General features: G+C 39.4%; 1 protein-coding gene across 1 annotated transcript in view; it reads left to right on the top strand.

The window, feature by feature from the left end:
• Nucleotides 1-19,485, top strand: part of PARP4 (poly(ADP-ribose) polymerase family member 4) — a 120,651-nt gene that overhangs the window by 84,648 nt on the left and 16,518 nt on the right. Inside the window, 5 exon segments of the mRNA XM_014452900.2 lie at nucleotides 164-259; nucleotides 1,422-1,544; nucleotides 13,871-14,648; nucleotides 14,651-14,937; nucleotides 16,645-16,744. Coding sequence (XP_014308386.1) covers nucleotides 164-259; nucleotides 1,422-1,544; nucleotides 13,871-14,648; nucleotides 14,651-14,937; nucleotides 16,645-16,744 — 1,384 coding nt within the window.

Here is a 19,485-nt window from a genome sequence, read left to right as displayed (position 1 = left end):
ACCAACTTGAGATATTTAGATAGGGTTATTGACTCAATATTTAGTTTGAAATTCTAATTAGGGGATGATTTGCTTTTTATAGAAAAAGTCTTTTAGATTAATTAATATTCATTTAATGAAAAATAAAATAGGACATGTTTGCATTTATTTTATTCTATCCTAGATGAAGAAGCAAATCTTAAAATCTCTAATTATTCAACTCAGTAAAGAAAACTCTCTCATAACAGAGTTTACAAGCTTTGTGGCAATTGAGAAAAGGGTATGTATTGTTGTTAATTCATGGTTATTTTCTTTGTGTTTACATATTTATTAACAAAATTACTCTTAGTCTGTCACTGACGATATCCATGTCCTGAGCCTGTGACAAACAGGGAGAAGAGAGGTCAAGGGTCATCAAGCCAGGACCTCAGTGTGAGGGCACATGGTGACCTCTCTAAACGAGATACAGTGGGGCCTTGACTTACGAGTTTAATTCGTTCTGAGACCGAGCTCGTTAAGGAGCTCATTAACTCAAATTACTCTATCAACTCAATGCAAAAAATCCGCCGAGAGACAGCTGGTATCTCAAAAAACTCATTAGTTGGGACACTCATAAGTCAAGGCCCCACTGTACATATTTTATTATTTTTAACTAGAGGTCTGATGCACGAAATTTGTGCAAGGGGCTCGGCCCTGACAGCATGGCAGCTTGCTTGGCCCTCGCAGCCCTGGCTTCGTACAGAAGGACGTCCAGAGGGTCGTTCGGCTGTCAGGTCTAATTAGCATGTTACACTTTTATTATTATAGATGATATAATTATTAATTAGTTACACGTGTACTTATAAGATTTACTACAGTTTTGTTACTTTTTTGGCATTTCTCATCTTTTATTAATCCAAGACCTTCAAAAAATAGAAAAGGCCTAGGCTTCCCCTACCCTCTCTCTGAAAAGCCCTTTCTCCTCCATAAATATAAGGCACTTAGTGCAGCACCTGAGCCTAGGAAGGGTTTAGTAAGAGGAAAGCCACTCACCCTGGCCGGTTTGGCTCAGTGGATAGAGCATCGACCTGTGGACTGAACAGTCCCAGGTTCGATTCTGGTCAAGGGCACATACCTCTGTTACGGGCTCAATCAATGTTTCTCTCTCTGTGTCTCTCCCCCTCCCTTCCACTCTCTCTAAAAAAATAAAAAATAACAACCAATGGAAAAATATCCTTGGGCAAGAATTACAAAAATAAATAAATAAATAAAAGAGGAAAGCCACTCAACTAAAAACGTCTGTCTTCTCTGCCTCTTTCTCTCTCACTTGTGGCCCAGGACACAGGATCCAATCTGACAACCACACATATTCCAAACCAAATATTCACAGGACTTTAAGATGTATAATAATCATTTCACTTGATAATAGCTGTTTTGTTTTATCTAATTGTGATTCAATATAGGATGGTAATGAGTCACCTTTTCCTAATACTCCAAATATTTTGGAACTTATTGCCAAAGAAGATGTAGATTTTCTGCCGTACATGAGTTGGCAGGAAGAGCACCCAAACGCCAGCATATCACAGGTAAATATTAATTACCACATAGATTGGTATTATGTTTTCATATTTTTATGGTGGTGAGGGGAGCCCTTTGCTAAAATAGGAACTTTATTACTTGTATATGCAGAATATATATACAAACATTTGTACATTTATAAAAATGCTGCTAATAACTGAGGAAGTCACCATCCTATATAGTAAAAGGGTAATATGCAAATAGACCAAACAGCAGAACAACTGAACAACCAATCAAAGCATAATATGCTAATGATATGCTAAGGCTGCTCAACTGCTCACTATGACGTGCACTGACCACCAGGGGGCAGTCAACTGGTCAACCAGTCGCTATGACATGCACTGACCACCAAGGGGAAGACAGTTGACCAGTTGATCAGTCGCTATGATGTGCACTGACCACCAGGGGGCAGATGCTCTGACTGGTAGGTGGTTAGCTTGCTGCTGGGGTCTGGCCAATCGGGACTGAGTGAGATGGGCCGGACATGCCCTGGAGCCCTCCTGTGGTCCCTCCCCAGCCCGATAGTGCACCGGTGGGGTCCTTCAGCTTGGCCTGTGCCCTCTCACAATCTGGGACCCCTCAGGGGATGTCAGAGAGCCGGTTTCAGCCCAATCCCGCAGGCCCCACCCCTTGGGAGGGCGCCAGACACAGGGCTCATGGCTGGCGAGTGCTGCTGCGGCAGTGTGAGCCTCTCCTGATCAGGACTGATTGGGCACAAGCCCATAGCAGGCACAGTGAGGCTGGGATGAGCAGGAGCAGCAGGTAGGAGCTACAAGCAGCGTTGGACTTCAGGTTTCGGCCCAATCCCTTCAGGCCATCCAGAGGGACCCCACCCATGCACGAATTCGTGCACCGGGCCTCTAGTATATAAATACAGCTATAAAGTACAAAAAAGGGAACAAGTATGGTTCTGCTTCATTCACAGACAAATAAACTGTCACACAGAAATAAACTGTTCACCACCAATGTGTCTTAAAGTTTATAGTGCTTTATACTGTGGCTTTTACAGCAAATTGACAAATGTGACTTAACTAAAAATTGAAAGGCATATTCAAAAGCAAAGGAACAAGACAGTGCTTTCAGGGATCCAGGTTAGAGAAATAAAATTGACAAAAATCCTAAGACAGTGATAAACTGAGAAAAAATATTTTCACCAAAGACAGATTGATTTCCTTAATATATAAAGAACTATGAATTAAGAACAAGATCAGTCATTCCAGCGAAAAACAGGCAAAGGGTTTGATCATGAATAAGAAAATAATGTGGTTCTTAAACATAAGAGAAGATGCTCAGCCTCATTGTGGCTAAGAGAAATGCAAATTAAAACTGTAATGAGGTCTAGTCTTTTATCCGTTGGGTTGACAAGATAAAAAAAAGGGAGATTATTGAAAGTAGAAAACCTGCCACACAGGGTTGTTATGAAGGGTGCAAGAATTAATGCACATAGGCCAGTAGAGCAGGCTCAGTAAACGTGAGCTGTCGTCATCATTAGAAAGGGTGTTAAAACAGGCACCCTCCCACAAGCTGAGGGCACAGGAGATCAGTACAACCTCTGTGCAGTGTAGTACAATGTCTACACAGCCCTTAAAAAGAGTTAGGTGTTGCCCGGCTGGTGTGGCTCAGTGGTTGAGCATCGACCTATGAACTAGGAGGTCACAGTTCAATTCCTGGACAGGGAACATGCCTGGATTGCAGGCTCCATCCCCAGTACAGGGTGTGCAGGAGGCAGCTGATCAACGATTCTCTTTCAAAATTGATGTTTCTATCTCTCCCTCCCTTCCTCTCTCTGAAATCAATAAAAACATATTTTAAAAAATTAAACCAATACACATTAAAAAAGTGAGGTGTCCTCATGTGCTGTTATGGGAAAACAGTATGAATAACATGTTACTCCATATGGAAAAACAAAAATTAAAGAATGGACTTTTTTTTGCTTATTTGTTCATGTCCTTATTTTAAATTTTTTGAACATTTACCCCCTCTGGGGAGAGACACTCGGAGCTGGTGACGGAACTCATCTCTAGAGAAGATCACGGGGTGACCAGGAAGTTTTGCAGGGACTTGATTGCTGCAATGCACCCTTTTGGATATTTTGAATCTTATACCATGGGCATGGATTGCCAACTCAAAAGATAAATAAACTTAAAAACAGCACACAAATTGTTGGGAGAGTGTAGTAAGGAAGGAGGTGTGTTTATGCTGATCACAATGGTAAGTTGAGCCAGACACAGCCTCACCCATAGGCACTGTATGTGTTGACAGCATCAGCATGAGGCTGCAATGGTCATTCTGGAACTTCCATATTCCATTTCAGGGAATGTAGCTCAGGGATTGTCAAAGAACAGGAAAGGGACCATGCTGAGGGACTTTGATCCTGTACTCTCTTTGTTACTCCCACAAGGAGCCATTTGAGTGCCATGTTTTGCAAAAATCGTGATGCACAACTCATAATCAACTGCATTTCTTGAACAAGACAGCCTATTGTCAAAATGGGACATTGAAAGTGTATATTTATTTTAAATATGGGTCAAACACACAAAAACAGTCTGGAGAGATATATGCCCAATGGACATTGGATATGAGAGTATCTGTGATGTTTATTTCCTTCTTTGTGTCTACCTGTTTTCTCATAGTGCATGTTATTGTTTCTAAAATTTTTAAATTTATTTTCGAAATTGGTTCTAACTTTATTTGGGTTTTACTATAGTGTGATAATGAATTATTCCATACTAATTTTGCAAATGTTTTGGATTTTTTAAGACAATGAAAAAATTTTTCAACTACAATTGACATACAATATTATGTGTACAAATAGTGATTAGTCATTTATATAATTTATGAAGTGATCACCCCATAAGTCCAGTACCCAATTGACACCATACATAGTTATTACAATATTATTGACAGTATTTTCTATGCTAAATGCTTTGGATATTAATACTTCCAGATCCAAACCTTTAGGATGAAAATTTATGTTACAAATTAAATTGATGACTTGATAGTTTATTTTAGCTACAATAATTTTTTCTGAATGAACCATCAAATTTAGCAAAAATATTCAAGCCTTTGTGACTGTCCCTCATGGTTTATTTTACTTACCAAAATGTGACATGAAAAGAATTCCATTTGGAATGATTTCAAGTTAGATCAATAACAGGCAGTCAGAGAACAGGCCCTGGAATATTCCTGGCAAAGTAAAAGATAGAGGTTTTATAAAAATAACCTCTGATCTAAGTTTTAAAGTAAGTTTTTTTAAAAAAATTCTTTGTTTAAAAGTATTACATACCTCTCCATATTCCACCATTGACCTCTCCCCAGCCACCCCCACCCCCCAGCACATGCCGTCACCCCCTAGTGTCTGTGTCCATTGGTTATGCTTATCTGCATGCATACAAGTCCTTTGGTTGATCTCTTACCCACTACCCTCCACTACCTTCCCTCTGAAGTTTGATGGTCTGTTCCATGCTTCTCTATCTCTGGATCTATTTTTGTTCATCAGTTTATGTTGTTCATTATATTCCACAACTGAGTGAGATCGCATGATATCACATAAAGTCAGTAATTTTTAAAATTCAATACTTCAACTGTTGTTAGCAACAAATAGAGTATTACGAATAAAATTAGAGCCCTTCCAGTACTATATTTCAGCATTCTCTCTGTTGAGGGCCTGCCTTGTCCCTTGTAGATGAAGGTGATTAAACATAATTAAAGATTGGGAACTCGAAGGGGGAGAGGAGCAAAGTGAATAATTTTGGTCAATCGAGAATCATGCTGGGAAGTATGACCTTATTTTTGTTAATTTAGTAAAATTGTTTCTCTCATAATCACATGGTTCAAATCCAGACAGTATAGAAGGGGAGAAAGTGAATCCTTCTAAACGTCCTCATTCGCTCAGTTCCCCTCCCCAGAGTACCCATGGTTACTGGATCCTTGTGAAATCTCTCCAGGATAGCACATACATATATGAGCTAAATGTGAATTTTCCCACATGTGTGTACTATATACAGTGTATATACTGTGCAATACCTTGGAAATATATTGAAGAACAGCTTCCTTATTTTTATGGCTGAATAGCATTATATCATATGGATGTGCTAGAATTTATTTAGCCAAGTCCTTTGTCAATGGACTTTAAGTTTATTTCATGCCTGTAACAAACTGTGCTACAGGAATAACCTTCATGTGTGTTATTTCCCATGTGTTGTAGTGTATTTGTAGGAGATATTTCTAAAAGCAGACTTCAAAGGCCAGAGAATATGTGCATTTTAAATTTTAAATAGTGAGGAAAACTCTGCTACTGACCATGAAGGAGTAACAGGATGCAGTTAGGAAGTGGATGTATTCTCCCACCTTAAACAACATATATATATTTGATTGGACAAAATATATGAACTGGTGGCTTTTGGATAGAGCAGAACAGTGATCCCTTAGAGAAGAAAACAAATGAATTGAGTCCTATATTGTTAGCTCACTACCTGGGAAGAGTCCCCAGCCAATAGCCCAAGGATGTTAGATCCCAAAACAGCCTGATAGTGCCTCTGAGTGAGGGGGACAGAGTAAGTGGGGATCAGGGAGACCAAAGTGGCTAAGGTTAAGAGGTAAAGCACTGGCATAGAATGGGCTCCAGGGACCTGTGGAGGGTTCCTTTCTAGTCCTTGGCTGAGGCCTGATTAGGGTATGTGGGAAGTAAAAATCAAGGCTAGAGAAAGAACCATAAGAAAGGAGAAGTTGGTAGAGCAATCATTATGAAGCTCACACAGGGTCAGAAATGGCTTGCATTCCCACAGCCTATGTGGAAAGATTTCCATACAGAGCTCCCAGAAGGCTATTGACCTAGTCAAAGTGCTTTACCAAAGGATCTAGACCAGCCGTGGGCAAACTACGGCCCGCAGAGGAGGGCAGTTGGGGGGTACTGGGCCTGCAGGGGAGCAGTTAGGCATTGATCAGGCTGGCAGGGGAGTGGTTAGGGGTGATCAGGCTGGCAGGGGAGTGGTTAGAGGTGATCAGGCTGGCAGGGGAGTGTTTAGAGGTGATCAGGCTGGCAGGGGGAGTGGTTAGGGGTGATCAGGCTGGCAGGGGGAGTGGTTCGTGGTGATCAGGCTGGCAGGCAGAAGCAGTTAGGGGCAATCAGGCAGGCGGGCAGGCGAGCGGTTAGGAGCCAGCAGTCCCGGATTGTGAGAGGGATGTCCGACCTCTGGGCCTAAACCAGCAGTTGAACATTCCCCCAGGGGTCCCAGATTGGAGAAGGTTCAGGCTGGGCTGTGGGACACCACCCCCCAGTGCACAAATTTCATGCTCTGGGCCTCTAGTCAATCAATAAAAACAAAACCAGAAATTAAGGTATAATAAAGGTAGTAAACAAAGATATTAAATTAGCTATTATAAACATATTATTTTTAAAGTTTTAATTAATTTTTAAATTTATTGGGATGACATTGGTTAATAAGATGAGATAAGTTTCAAGTGTACACTTCTATTATACAAGTTGTGTACATTCACTATTTGCCCACCACCCAAAGTCAAATAATCTTCTGTCACCATATATTAGGGCTTCTTCACTCCCAATCCCTTCACCCCTTTCTCTCTGACCATCATCACACTGCTGTTTGTTTCCACAAGTATCAGTTTTGTATCCCACCTGTGAGTAAAATCATATGGTTCTTAGTTTTTTCTGACTGACTAATGTCACTGAGCATAATATTCTCAAGGTCCATCCATGTTGTTGCAAATGGCAGTATTTCATTCTGTCTTATGGCTAAGTAATATATGTACCACATCTTCTTTACCCAGTCCTTTATTGAAGGACACTTTGGTTGTCTCCATGTCTTGGCACCATGAATAATGCTGCAATGAACATAAAGGTGCATATATCTTTGCAAATACATGTTTTCAAGTTTTTTGGGTATATACCCAGGAGAGAGATTGCTGGGTCATATTGTAATTTTGTTCTTAATTTTTTTGAGGAATTGCCACACTGTTTTCCATAGTGGCTGTACCAGTCTACATTCCCACCAGCAATCTACATTCTGTACCACCTCTCCAACACTTGCTATTACTTTTCTTGTTGATAATAGCCATTCTAACAGGTGTGAAATGGTATCTCATTGTAGTTTTGATTTGCATTTCCCTAATTGCTAGTGAGGTTGAACATCTTTTCATATGTCTGTTGGCCATCTGCATGTCTTCTTGGGAGAGGTGTCCATTCAGGTCCTCTGCCCATCTTTTAATTGGATTCTTTAATGTTGAATTTTATGAATTCTTTAAATATTCTGGATATTAAACCTTTATCGGAGCTTTCGTTTGCAAATACCATCTTCCATTCTGTCAGCTGCCTCTTTGTTTTGTTGTCGGTTTCTTTTGCTGTGCAGAAGCTTTTTAGTTTCATATAGTACCATTCATTTATTTTTACCTTTACTTTCCTTGCTTTGGGGTCAAGTTCATAAAATGTTCTTTACGACCATGGTCCATAAGTTTAGTACCTATGTTTTTTTCTATGTAATTTATTGTTTCAGATCTTATATTTAGGTCTTTGATAGATTTTGAATTAATTTTTTTATATGGGGACAAACTGTAATCTAGTTTCATTATTTTGCATGTGGCTTTCCCAGCACCATTTATTAAAGAGGCTTTCTTTACTCCATTATATGTTTCTGTCTCCTTTGTCAAAAATTACCTGCTCATATACATGTGGTTTTATATCTGGGCTCTCAGTTCTGTTTCATTGATCTGTGTGTCTGTTTTTCTGCCAGTATCATGCTGTTTTTAATTATCATAGCTCTGCAGTATAATTTGAAGTCAGGTAGTGTGATACCTCTGGCTTCGTTGCTTTGGCTATTCAAGGTCTTTTGTGTTCCATACAAATCTGATGAGTTTTTGTTCTATTCCTTTAAAGAATGACACTGGGATTTTTATGGGGATTGCATTAAATCTGTATCTTGCTTTGGGTAATATGGCCATTTCAACTATGTTGATCCTTTCAATCCATGAACACAGAATATCTTTCCATTTTATTGTGTCTTTTTTATCTCTTTTAATAATGCTTTGTAGTTTTCAGTATATAGGTCTTTCACATCCTTTGTTTATTCCTGGATATTTTATTCTTTTGGTTGCAATTGCAAAAGGTATTGTTTTTTTCATTTCTTTTTCTGATGTTTTGTTGTTAGTATACAGGAAGGCATTGGATTTTTGTACATTGATTTTGTATCCTGCAACTTTACTGTATTTGTCTATTTCTAATAGTTTTTTGGTGGAGTCTTTAGGATATTCTATATACAGAATCATGTCATCTGCAAAAAGTGACACTTTTACTTCTTCCTTCCTGATTTGGATGCATTTTATTTCTTTCTCTTGCTTATTACTCTACCTAGGAGTTCCAGAACTATGTTGACTAAGAGTGGTGAGAATGAGTACCCTTGTCTTGTTCCTGATTTTAGAGGAAAAACTTATAGTTTTTCGCCATTGAGTATAATATTGGCTGAGGGTTTGTAATACATGGCCTTTATTATGTTGAAGTACTTTCCTTTATTCCTATTTTATTGAGTGTTTTAATAATAACTGAATGTTGTATTTATCAAATGTTTTTTTCTCCATCTATTGATAAGATCAGAGGAATTTTATCTGTTGTTTTGTTAATGTGGTGTATTACATTGATTGATTTGTGTATGCTGAACCATCCTTATGACCCTGGAATGAATGCCACTTGATCGTGAAGTATCATTTTTTTAAAATGTATTGTTGAATTTGATTTGGTAGTATTTTCTTTAGGATTTTTGCATATGTATTCATCAGAAACATTGGTCTGTAGTTTGTGTGTGTGTGTGTGTTATCTTTGCCAGGTTTTGAATCATTCCTTTCAGATTCCAAAGCAGCGATTCTCAACCTGTGGGTCGCGACCCCTTTGAGGGTCGAACGACCCTTTCACAGGGGTCGCCTAAGACATCGGAAAACATATATATAATTACATATTGTTTTGTGATTAATCACTATGCTTTAATTATGTTCAATTTGTAACAATGAAATTGGAGGTCACCACAACATGAGGAACTGTATTAAAGGGTCACTGCATTAGGAAGGCTGAGAACCACTGTTCCAAAGGAAGCTTTTCAAACATTAAAAAAAACACACACACACACACACACAAAAACCAGTTAGCTATTTATGGAATCGAACCAAATCCTTTCAGTGCGCAGGACAAAGCCCAACCAATTGAGCCACACCAGCCAGGCAAAATGGATAGCTGTTTACTAGTAAATGTGCTGTGGTTTTATGTAGAGCAAACAGGTTATATGTAAATTTTAAAATTCACTTTTGGTGGTTTTGTTTTGTATCATTTTTGTTTTTTGTCATGCTTAGAAATACCTTTCCTGTTCAGGGATTATGCTAAATTAAATTTCCCCTTAATTATATCTTTAAATCATTTTATGGTTTCATGTTTGAATTTTTCACACAATTGGAATCTATTCTGGTATAAGATAGGAAGTCTGCAACCAACATTATTCTTTTTCAGGTAGCTGCCAACTTTTTCTAACACTATCTATTGCATAATTCTTCTTTTCCTCCTATTTGACTTGAAATGCCATCTTTATCATCTACTAGAGTCCCACATGTTTTAGGATCTGTTTCTGGACCAGGTGATCTGTCCTATTGATTTGTCTAATTATTGTAATTTAACAAAATACTTTAATAAGTCTAGCCCATCACTAATGTAATTGTTCTTTTTCAGTTATCTGATTAAGAACTTTTTTTAACAGATAAACATGATTTTTTAAAATAAATCTTTATTGTTCAGATTATTACAGTAGTTCCTCTTTTTCCCTCTATAGCTCCCCTCCACCCAGTTCCCACCCCACCCTCGGCCCTTAACCCCCCGCCACTGTCCTCATCCATAGGTGTACGATTTTTGTCCATTCTCTTTCCGCACCCCCCACACTCCCTTCCCCCCGAGAATTGTCAGTCCTCTCCCTTTCTATGACCCTGATTCTATTCTATTCACCAGTTTATTCTGTTCATCAGAGTTTTTATTTACTTGATTTTTAGATTCACTTGTTGATAGATATGTATTTGCTGTCACTTTGTTGTTCATAATTTTTATCTTTACCTTTTTCTTCTTCTTCCTCTTCTTAAAGAACACCCTTCAGCATTTCATATAATTTATTTGGTGGTGATGAACTCCTTTAGCTTTTCTTATCTGTGAAGCTCTTTATCTGACCTTCAATTCTAAATGATAGCTTTGCTGGGTAGAGTAATCTTGGTTGTAGGTTCTTGCTATTCATCACTTTGAATATTTCTTGCCACTCCCTTCTGGCCTGCATAGTTTCTGTTGAGAAATCAGCTGACAGTCGTATGGGTACTCCCTTGTAGGTAACTAACTGTTTTTCTCTTGCTGCTTTTAAGATTCTCTCTTTGTCTTTTGCCCTTGGCATTTTAATTATGATGTGTCTTGGTGTGGTCCTCTTTGGATTCCTTTTGTGTGGCGTTCTCTGTGCTTCCTGGACTTGTAAATCTATTTCTTTCACCAGGTAGGGGAAATTTTCTGTCATTATTTCTTCAAATAGGTTTTCAATATCTTGCTCTCTCTCTTCTTCTGGCACCCCCATAATTCAGATGTTGGTATGCTTGAAGTTGTCCCAGAGGCTCCTTGAACTATCTTCATATTTTTGGATTCTTTTTTCCTTTTGCTTTTCTGGTTGTGTGTTTTTTGCTTCTTCGTATTTCAAATCTTTGCCTTGATTCTTGCGATCCTCTAGTCTGCTGTTGGATCTCTGTATATTATTCTTTATTTCAGTCAGTGTATGCTTAATTTCTAATTGGTCCTTTTTCATATCCTTGAGAGTCTCACTATATTTCTTGAGGTTTCTAGAAGATTCCTGAGTAGCCTTATAACCATGGTTTTGAACTCTGTATCCAGTAGTTTGCTTTCCTCCATTTCTGTCATTTGTGACCTGTTTGTTTGTCTCCGCATTTTGGCTGCTTCCCTGTGTTGATAGAGTGGCTTTGTGTGCTAGGTGTCCTATAGGGCCCAGTGGCTCAGCCTCCCTAATTACCTGAGTTGGACACTCTTGGTGCACCCCTGTGTGGGCTGTGTGCACAGTCTTATTGTAGTTGAGCCTTGATTGCTGTTGGTATCACTGGGAGGAATGGACCTCCAGGCCAATTGGCTGTGGGAACCAGCTATGACTACAGTGGGAGAGCTGCTATGCAGGAAACACCCTTATAAGGCAAGACTTGCATCAGTGGGGCTTTGGTACTCACTAAGTCTGCCCCTTGAGTGTGTCACTTATGGATGTGAAAAGTTGTAATCTGTTATGGTCTCACACTAACCACTGTACACTGGCTCTTGGATCTTCAAGGAGGAGCAAAGTCAGCCACTTCCTGGGGCCACCCAGCAGGAGCTACAGAGAGATTTGCAGAGGTGCCCAGATGAGGCGCAGCTGTGAAGTAATGCAGGCTGCTGACATGCCTTAGGCCTTCTTTTGGAAGCTCTGGGGTTCTCTGACTCAGCTACAGTTTGACAGGTTTTTTAGGTGTAGAAAGGCTGGCCATTAGTATGCAGAAGCCTCTGCGCACAGCTTGGGTGGAGTTGTAAATTGAGTGGGGCGTGGTCTCAGGGAATCATGGGGCGGTGCAAACAGCAATGGTTACCCTCCCCCGATTGGTCCCTGGGTCTCTATGTCCTGTGGCCCTGTGCAGGAACAATGAAAGTTGCAAGCACCTCTGCTAGAAAGCCGCCCTCACATTCTGGCCCCATGCGAGACAGTACAGTTTCTCTCCGTATGAGTCTGGGTCCCCAAATTCTCGCCTGGAACTGGAGTTCAGAGCAGTCAGGAGCTTGTATCTCCCTCCTGGTTGAAAACGACAACAGCATACCCAGCTGCCAGCCCCTTTTACGCACGCCTCCATACCTCCACACTTCCACACCTCTGCACTTCCTACCGGATTCAATGTGCTTTTCTCTTTCCTTCTAGTTGTAGAATTTTCACTCAGCCAGCCTTCCCATGGTTCTGGATGATATTCGTTTTGTCTTTTAGTTATAGTTTTATTGTGATTGTGCGCGGTGGCAAGTTCAGTTGTTTACCTATGCTGCCATCTTGGTTCTTTTCTTCTATTTTTAACAATTATTTTGGAATGTATGTCTTGTCATATGTTCTTCAATATTAATTACTTAAATTTATGCTTAAAACTTGATTGAGCTGGGAAAGGACTACTCTTTTTAAATTCCCAATTAAAAAAACGGCACACAGCCCTAGCTGGTTTGGCTCATTGGATAGAGCGTCGGCCTGGGGACTGAAGGGTTCCAGGTTCGATTCCGGTCAAGGGCATGTACCTTGGTTGCAGGCACATCCCCAGGAGGGGGTGTGCAGGAGGCAGCTGATCGATGCTTCTCTCTCATCGATGTTTCCAACTCTCTATCCCTCTCCCTTCCTCTCTGTAAAAAATCAATAAAATATATTAAAAAAAAAAAAAGGCACACATGAGTGTGGGACCAGCCCGTTATGTGTCTTCTACCAATCTCAATGTGCTTTCTTCTTTACTTCTCTAGTTGTAGGACTTCCATTCAGCCACCTTTCAGGTGGTTCTGAATGATGGTTGTTCTGTATATTAGTTGTAATTTTGATGTGGTTGTGGGAGGCACCACCATCTTGATTCTTGAAAATTCTAAATAGCTCATTTACATTGGTAAAATTAGAGGCTACCCAATTCCAAAATGCCTCAAGGGCTTGTAATTCATATAAAACTGCATTTTATTTACATGTAACTTTTTAAGGAATTCTCTTTAAATTATATTCAAACAATAATAGTAACATAGCACCTTTCAATCCCTTTTGTTATATATTTTGTTTATATTCTGGTATAAAGATATATTCATTTAGTTACTTTAAAGCTTTTGAATTTTTTTCCAGTTTTCTCATCTTCTGAATATTGCTGTAAAACAGTATAAAGGACTAGAAAATTTTATTTCAAATTACCAGCTTATTTTAGGGCTAGTTTACACACTATGACACTGCTCATTGTAAAATCTTGGGTAAATCACTACTATGGTCTTTAGTTTTCTCTGGTGTAAAATAAGGGGTGTTCAAAATTCTGTGATTCTGAGAACTAAGAGAGATTAAGGTCTGTTATATATTCATTGCTGCTATCCTCTCCAAATCTCATATTCCATACCTATAAAATGAGGGTGTTTCATTTAAATGATCTTGAATAGCTTTTTTTTTTTTCAATTCTCTGGGATAAGCAATTGCTTGACTACAGGGAAGTCAGCTACTAAGAACGGCATTTGCTTGATTGGTCATTTTATTCTGTTTTCCCTGACATCATAATTTTTTCTTCTGGGCAGACTCTTTTAGCATCCTCTGGATGGGACGAAGAACTGCAACTTGAATGTTTGACTAAAAAAAAATATAAATCATCTAAGCTGGAAGTTTTTAAAGGTTTTGGAGAGTGTAGCTTAGGTTTCCACATACCAGAAAAATCTTTAACACAGAATTTTGAATGTAGAGATGTAGAAAGGCCATTGGACTTAAGTCAGGTAGATTCATTTAAACACACAGAAATTAAACCACATTTTACAAAAGCCAGTTCACCTAAAGTGGCTCTTTCCAAATCCTTTGCTGCCCCTGGTTCAACCAGTTCCCTAGCTGCTTCCTCTGTTGGTTCTGCTTTCCTCTATCCTCGGAGCTCTCTTTTTGGTTCTCTTGCTAGTCCCAAACAGTTTGATCCACCTAATAATGAACAAGGCCTTAAGACAGACTGTTGCCCTGGCGTTTCCCTTCAGTGGGGTTCTCCTCCCAGCCTGCCTTCCCACAACCTGCCTTTCGGATCTTTTACTGGTTCTGCTTTCTCAGGTGTCCTATTTAGCTGCAGACAGTCTGATCTACCTACAATGAATGAAGGCCCTGAGCTCTGTCCTTTTACTGACAGTTCCCTTGAGTTGGACTCTCCCCCTCAGCAGAATCCTTTGTTCTCTTTTCCTAGACTTCCTCCCCCTGGTCCAACCGGAGGGTCTAGCTTTCATCTTCTTCCTGGTTCCTCTCCTCTTTATTTTCCAAATTCCTCAGCTCCCTTGAGCACCAGTTACAAGCAGCCAATGCATCAAATTGGCTTTGCTCCCTATGGGCTCCTCCAACATGTGGGGCTTCTCCATTAAATATTTCTGCAAGAACTGCATCATCAGATTCTCTCCCACATACATATTTGACTGGCTTAAGTTCTTTTGAAACAGAAAGTGATGAAACACCAGGATTTTTTGCAAGTAGGCTTTTTAAAAAGGTAGAAAAATCTGATATAACAAGAAGAGACTTTCCTGCAAGCTTTCCGGTACTAAACGACGGGGATGACATAGACTGCAAAGAAAGCTGGATGAATTTTGTGCCTGGGACTGAACTCTTCAGTCTGCAAACCGAGGTATTAGTCTTATTTCACCTATATCTGTTGTTGATTTGCTTCATAGTTGAGAACAGTACTGCTCAAAGTAGCTGGTCATTGAACTGTATATGACCAATCCACAGTGAGTTAAGAAGGGTCTTGTGACAGAGTATATCAACACACTGCTTCCTTCATTGAGAAAATCTTACTGAGAAATTTTTAAAAAAAGGCAATTGCACAAAACAGTGTACTCTGTGATGACTGTTGTTTGTCTCTCTACTTATAACCCTTTGGCCAGAATATCATGCTAATGAATGATAATATTTCTCAGCTGAAAATGAGCATCCCTGAATGGGCCAAGGGTAAGACCTTAATTTCCTAGGTTCTAGGACTGATGATCTGCAAGTCACATGAATTTCCCATTGTGATGTTAAGCACAGACACTATACTAGTAAGCATACTCTAAATATTTCTGCAGAAGGTCCTAGGAATGTTACTCAGTATGTAAGATTGTGTTAGAGCATGTGTCAGGATCTAGGATTGTGCTTATTAGCTTCTCAAACGGAATGATTAAATAAATTTACCTCCTGCACAGGTACTAAGGCCCTCTCTCACATCTATAGTTATTTCTTTTGATGTCGTTTAGTAACAGAAACAACTGGATTTTGTATAAGACTAAGTTTGAGTCCCAATGCTGCTACTTGGTGATTTGGGGCAAGTCAGATAACCTTTTTCAGCCTCAGTTTCCTTACCCATATAATGGGAATAATAATAGTATCTACATTGTATTGTGGTTTCAGGTTTAAACAAGATAATAACAGTTGCCCAGCTGCCCTAACCTGGAAAGATGTATATAACCACAGTATAGGTAGCAGTATAGCAGCCACTGCTATCTGTGGACCCTGGAGCCAAACTGTTAGGGCTTAAATCCTGGCTGTGCCACTTCTTAGCTGTGTAACTTTGAACAAGTACCTTAACCTTTCTGTACTCCAGTGTCCTCAATCTGCAAAGTGGCTATAATAATAATAATACCTCCACAAAGAATGGCTGAAAAGATAAAATACCACCTAGCACCTGTTCAATACTGGTTGGGACATATTATCACTGCTGGTATTTTTCAAATTATGGCCATAGATTCTTTAACATGTGCATCTGCCTGTGATATCACCCTCCTTTCTGCTCCCTGTATGGGTTCCCCTGAGACCTAGAGTCTGTCTAATCCTCACATGGAAGCTTACCTCGCTCCCACAAGCATGTGACAAAGGTTAGCCTGAAAAGCAGTGGTTCTTTGCTGGGGTGGGTGGGGGACAGTGAACACAAGGAAATAACTTGAAAGAGCATATTCAACATAAAAATTTTATATTTAGTAAAAAATTGTCAGTTTCATGATTCAGACATCATAAGGGCACATTTTTAATGTTTAACAAAGGAATCATGCTATTTAAAAGTTTGAGGAACATTGCTTTGAGAAACAATGCATTGTTAGAAGAAAAAATATATAGTACCATTTTAAAAATATCTCTACACATGTGCCTTTTTTCAGACTTTTTATAAATGCCACTAGATATTTAGTGTCTATAGTATGTACTGTGTCTCTAGTATATGAAGAACTTTGATTTTACAGTAATAAAAATTTTAGACATGTCTTAATAAACTGAATTGAAATAATTGGAAACTTACTCATCCCATAACTTATGTGATGAAATTTCAAGAATGTTAGTTAAATTTGTTTTCTGAACTTCATAGGATGGCTTCTGGAAACTTACACCAGCACTGGGACTTATATTAAATCTGAATACAACTATTTTGAACAGTTTTCTTGTACAAAAAGGCATTCGATCTCTAGGTAAGTCACTATTTTTCTATTCATTAAATCACATGCTCTAATTGTTATAACTTTTGTAAGCTAGTGTATTAATATAATAATTATGTAAGTTACATATGAATGGAATTATATTTGTTAATCATCAAAGGAAATAGGGGATTAGTTTCTAGTAATATCTTTACCACCAATTAGGGTATCACCTATGCAAGTTTATTAGCATAAGTAGCAATAACTGCTATTTTAAAAAATTCAAATCTTAAGTCACTTAACACAAAGATTACTTTCTTGCCCATATCACAGTCAAATATCAGTAAGCAGGGAAGTTTCACTCCACATAGTCATTTAGAGACCCAGGCCCTTCCCATATTGTGGCTCTATTAACATGTGTCTTTAAAAATTACTCTGGTGGAAGAAAAGAAGAAAAAAGATGACTCTGGCATCATTTACCAGGTAGACATCAGGGAGAGAGTGAAAATGTGGCAAGAACTAGTCACAGAGCCCCACCCAGATACATGACTTTGTGCCCAGGAAGAGAAGACAGTTTTAGTAAGTAGCCTGTCAGTCTCTGCCAGAGCAGGTTGTTCAGCTGGACCTGATTCTTTTTATGACAATGAATTGGATGGATGAAAAGATCCTAGAGACATCCTCAAACCCAAAAGTAGTTTGAAGGCCAAATGCTAGCCCTAGGTTAAGAGATTTTTTAATTAATTTTTTCTATGTTATAATTGATTTCAGAGAGAGGAAGGGAGAGGTTGGTAGAAACATTAATGATGAGAGAGAATCATCGATTGCCTGCTTCCTGCATGACCCCTACTGGGGATCGAGCCCACAACTCCAGCAAATGCCCTGAACAGGAATTGAACCGTAACCTCCTGGTTCATGGATCAACACTCAACCACACCAGCTGGGCTACGAGATTTGATTATTATTATTATTTTTAATCTTTATTGTTGAGAATATTACAGATGTCCCCTTCTCCCTCCCCGCCCCCCATTGTCCCTCTCCACCTGATTCCCAATGGGCCCCAGGCCCTCACCACCCTCCTGTCTGTGTCCATAGGTAAGATCTTTGGTTAATCTCTTCCAGCTCTCCCTCCCCTCCTCCCTCTGAGATTCATCAGTCTGTGCCATGCTTCCGTACCTCTGATTCTATTTTATTTGACCGTTTATTTTGTTCATTAGATTTCTTGTTTGTTTATTTTGATTTTTAGATTCAATTGTTGATAGTTATATTCTTGTTGCCATTTTATTGTTTATATTTTCTTCTTCTTGTTCCCCTTCTCCTCCTCCCCCTCCTCCTCCTCCTCCTCTTCTTCCTCCTTCTCCTTCTCCTTCTTCTCTTCCTTCTTCTTTTCTTCTTCTTCAATACCCTTTAAAAGTTCATAATACTGATTTGGTAGTGATGAACTCTTTTAGCTTTTTCTTCTTTGTGAAGCTCTTTATCTGACCCTAATGAGAGCTTTGCTGGGTAGAGTAATCTTGGTTGTAGGTCCTTGCTATTCATCACTTTGAATATTTCTTGCCACTCCCTTTTGGCCTACAAAGTTTCTGTTGAGAAATCATCTGACAGTTGTAACTAACTGCTTTTCTTTTGCTGCTTTTAAGATTCTCTCTCTGTCTTTAGCCCTTGGCATTTTAATTATGATGTGTCTTGCTGTGGGCCTCTTTGGGTTCCTCTTGTTTGAAACGCTCTGTTCTTTCTGGGCATGTAAGTCTATTTCCTTCACCAGGTAGGGGAAGTTTTCTGTCATTATTTCTTCAAATAGGTTTTCAATATCTTGCTGTCTCTCATCTTCTTCTGGCACCCCAATAATGTGAATGTTGGTACACTTGAAGTTATCTCAGAGGCTCTTTACACTGTCTTTATATTTTTGGATTCTTTTTTTCTTTTTTCTCTTCTAATTAGGTGTTTTTTTTGGTTCCTCATATTCTACATTGTTGATTTGATTTTTGGACTCCTCTACTCTACTGTTGAATCTCTGTAAATTTTTTTTTTAATTTCAGTTAGTGTATGCTTAATTTCTGACTAGTCCAGCGATTCTCAACCTGTGGGTCGCGACCCCTTTGGCGGTCGAATGACCCTTTCACGGGGGTTGCCTAAGACCATCCTGCATATCAGATATTTACATTACGATTCATAACAGTAGCAACATTATAGTTATGAAGTAGCAACGAAAATAATTTTATGGTTGGGTCACAACATGAGGAACTGTATTTAAAGGGCCAGAAGGTTGAGAACCACTGGACTAGTCCTTTTTCATGTCTTTGACTTTCTCACTAAGATCCTTGAAAGTCCCATGAAGATCCTGAGTAACCTTATAACCATGGTTTTGAACTCTGTATCCCAAAGTTTGCTTCCTTCCATTTCTTTCATTTGTGACATGATTCCTTGTCTCCACATTTTGTCTGTTTCCTTGTGTTTGTTTCTATGTTTTAGGTAGAGCTGCAGTGTCTCCTGGAATTGGTGAAGTGGCCTTGTGTAGTAGGTGTCCTGTAGGGCCCAGTGGCTCAGCCTCCCCAGTCACCTGAGCTGGATACTCTAGGTACATCCATGTGTGGGCTGTGTACACAGTCTTGTAGTTGAGCCTTAGTTGCTGTTGGTGTCTCTAGGAGGAGTTAATCTCCAGGCCAATTGGCTGTGAGGACCAGCTGTGGCTAAAGTGGGAGAGCTGCTGTGCAGGAAACACCCCTGTGGAGCTGGACTTGCTTCAGTGGGGCTTTTGTGCTGAGTCTGCCCCTTGAGTGTGTTACTTATGGATGTGT

Source organism: Myotis lucifugus, unplaced genomic scaffold (assembly GCF_000147115.1).
Source record: "Myotis lucifugus unplaced genomic scaffold, Myoluc2.0 scaffold_19, whole genome shotgun sequence".
Classification (NCBI taxonomy): Eukaryota; Metazoa; Chordata; class Mammalia; order Chiroptera; family Vespertilionidae; genus Myotis; species Myotis lucifugus.
Note: the sequence above shows the minus strand (reverse complement) of the source record. Positions and strands in the feature narration are given on the sequence as shown.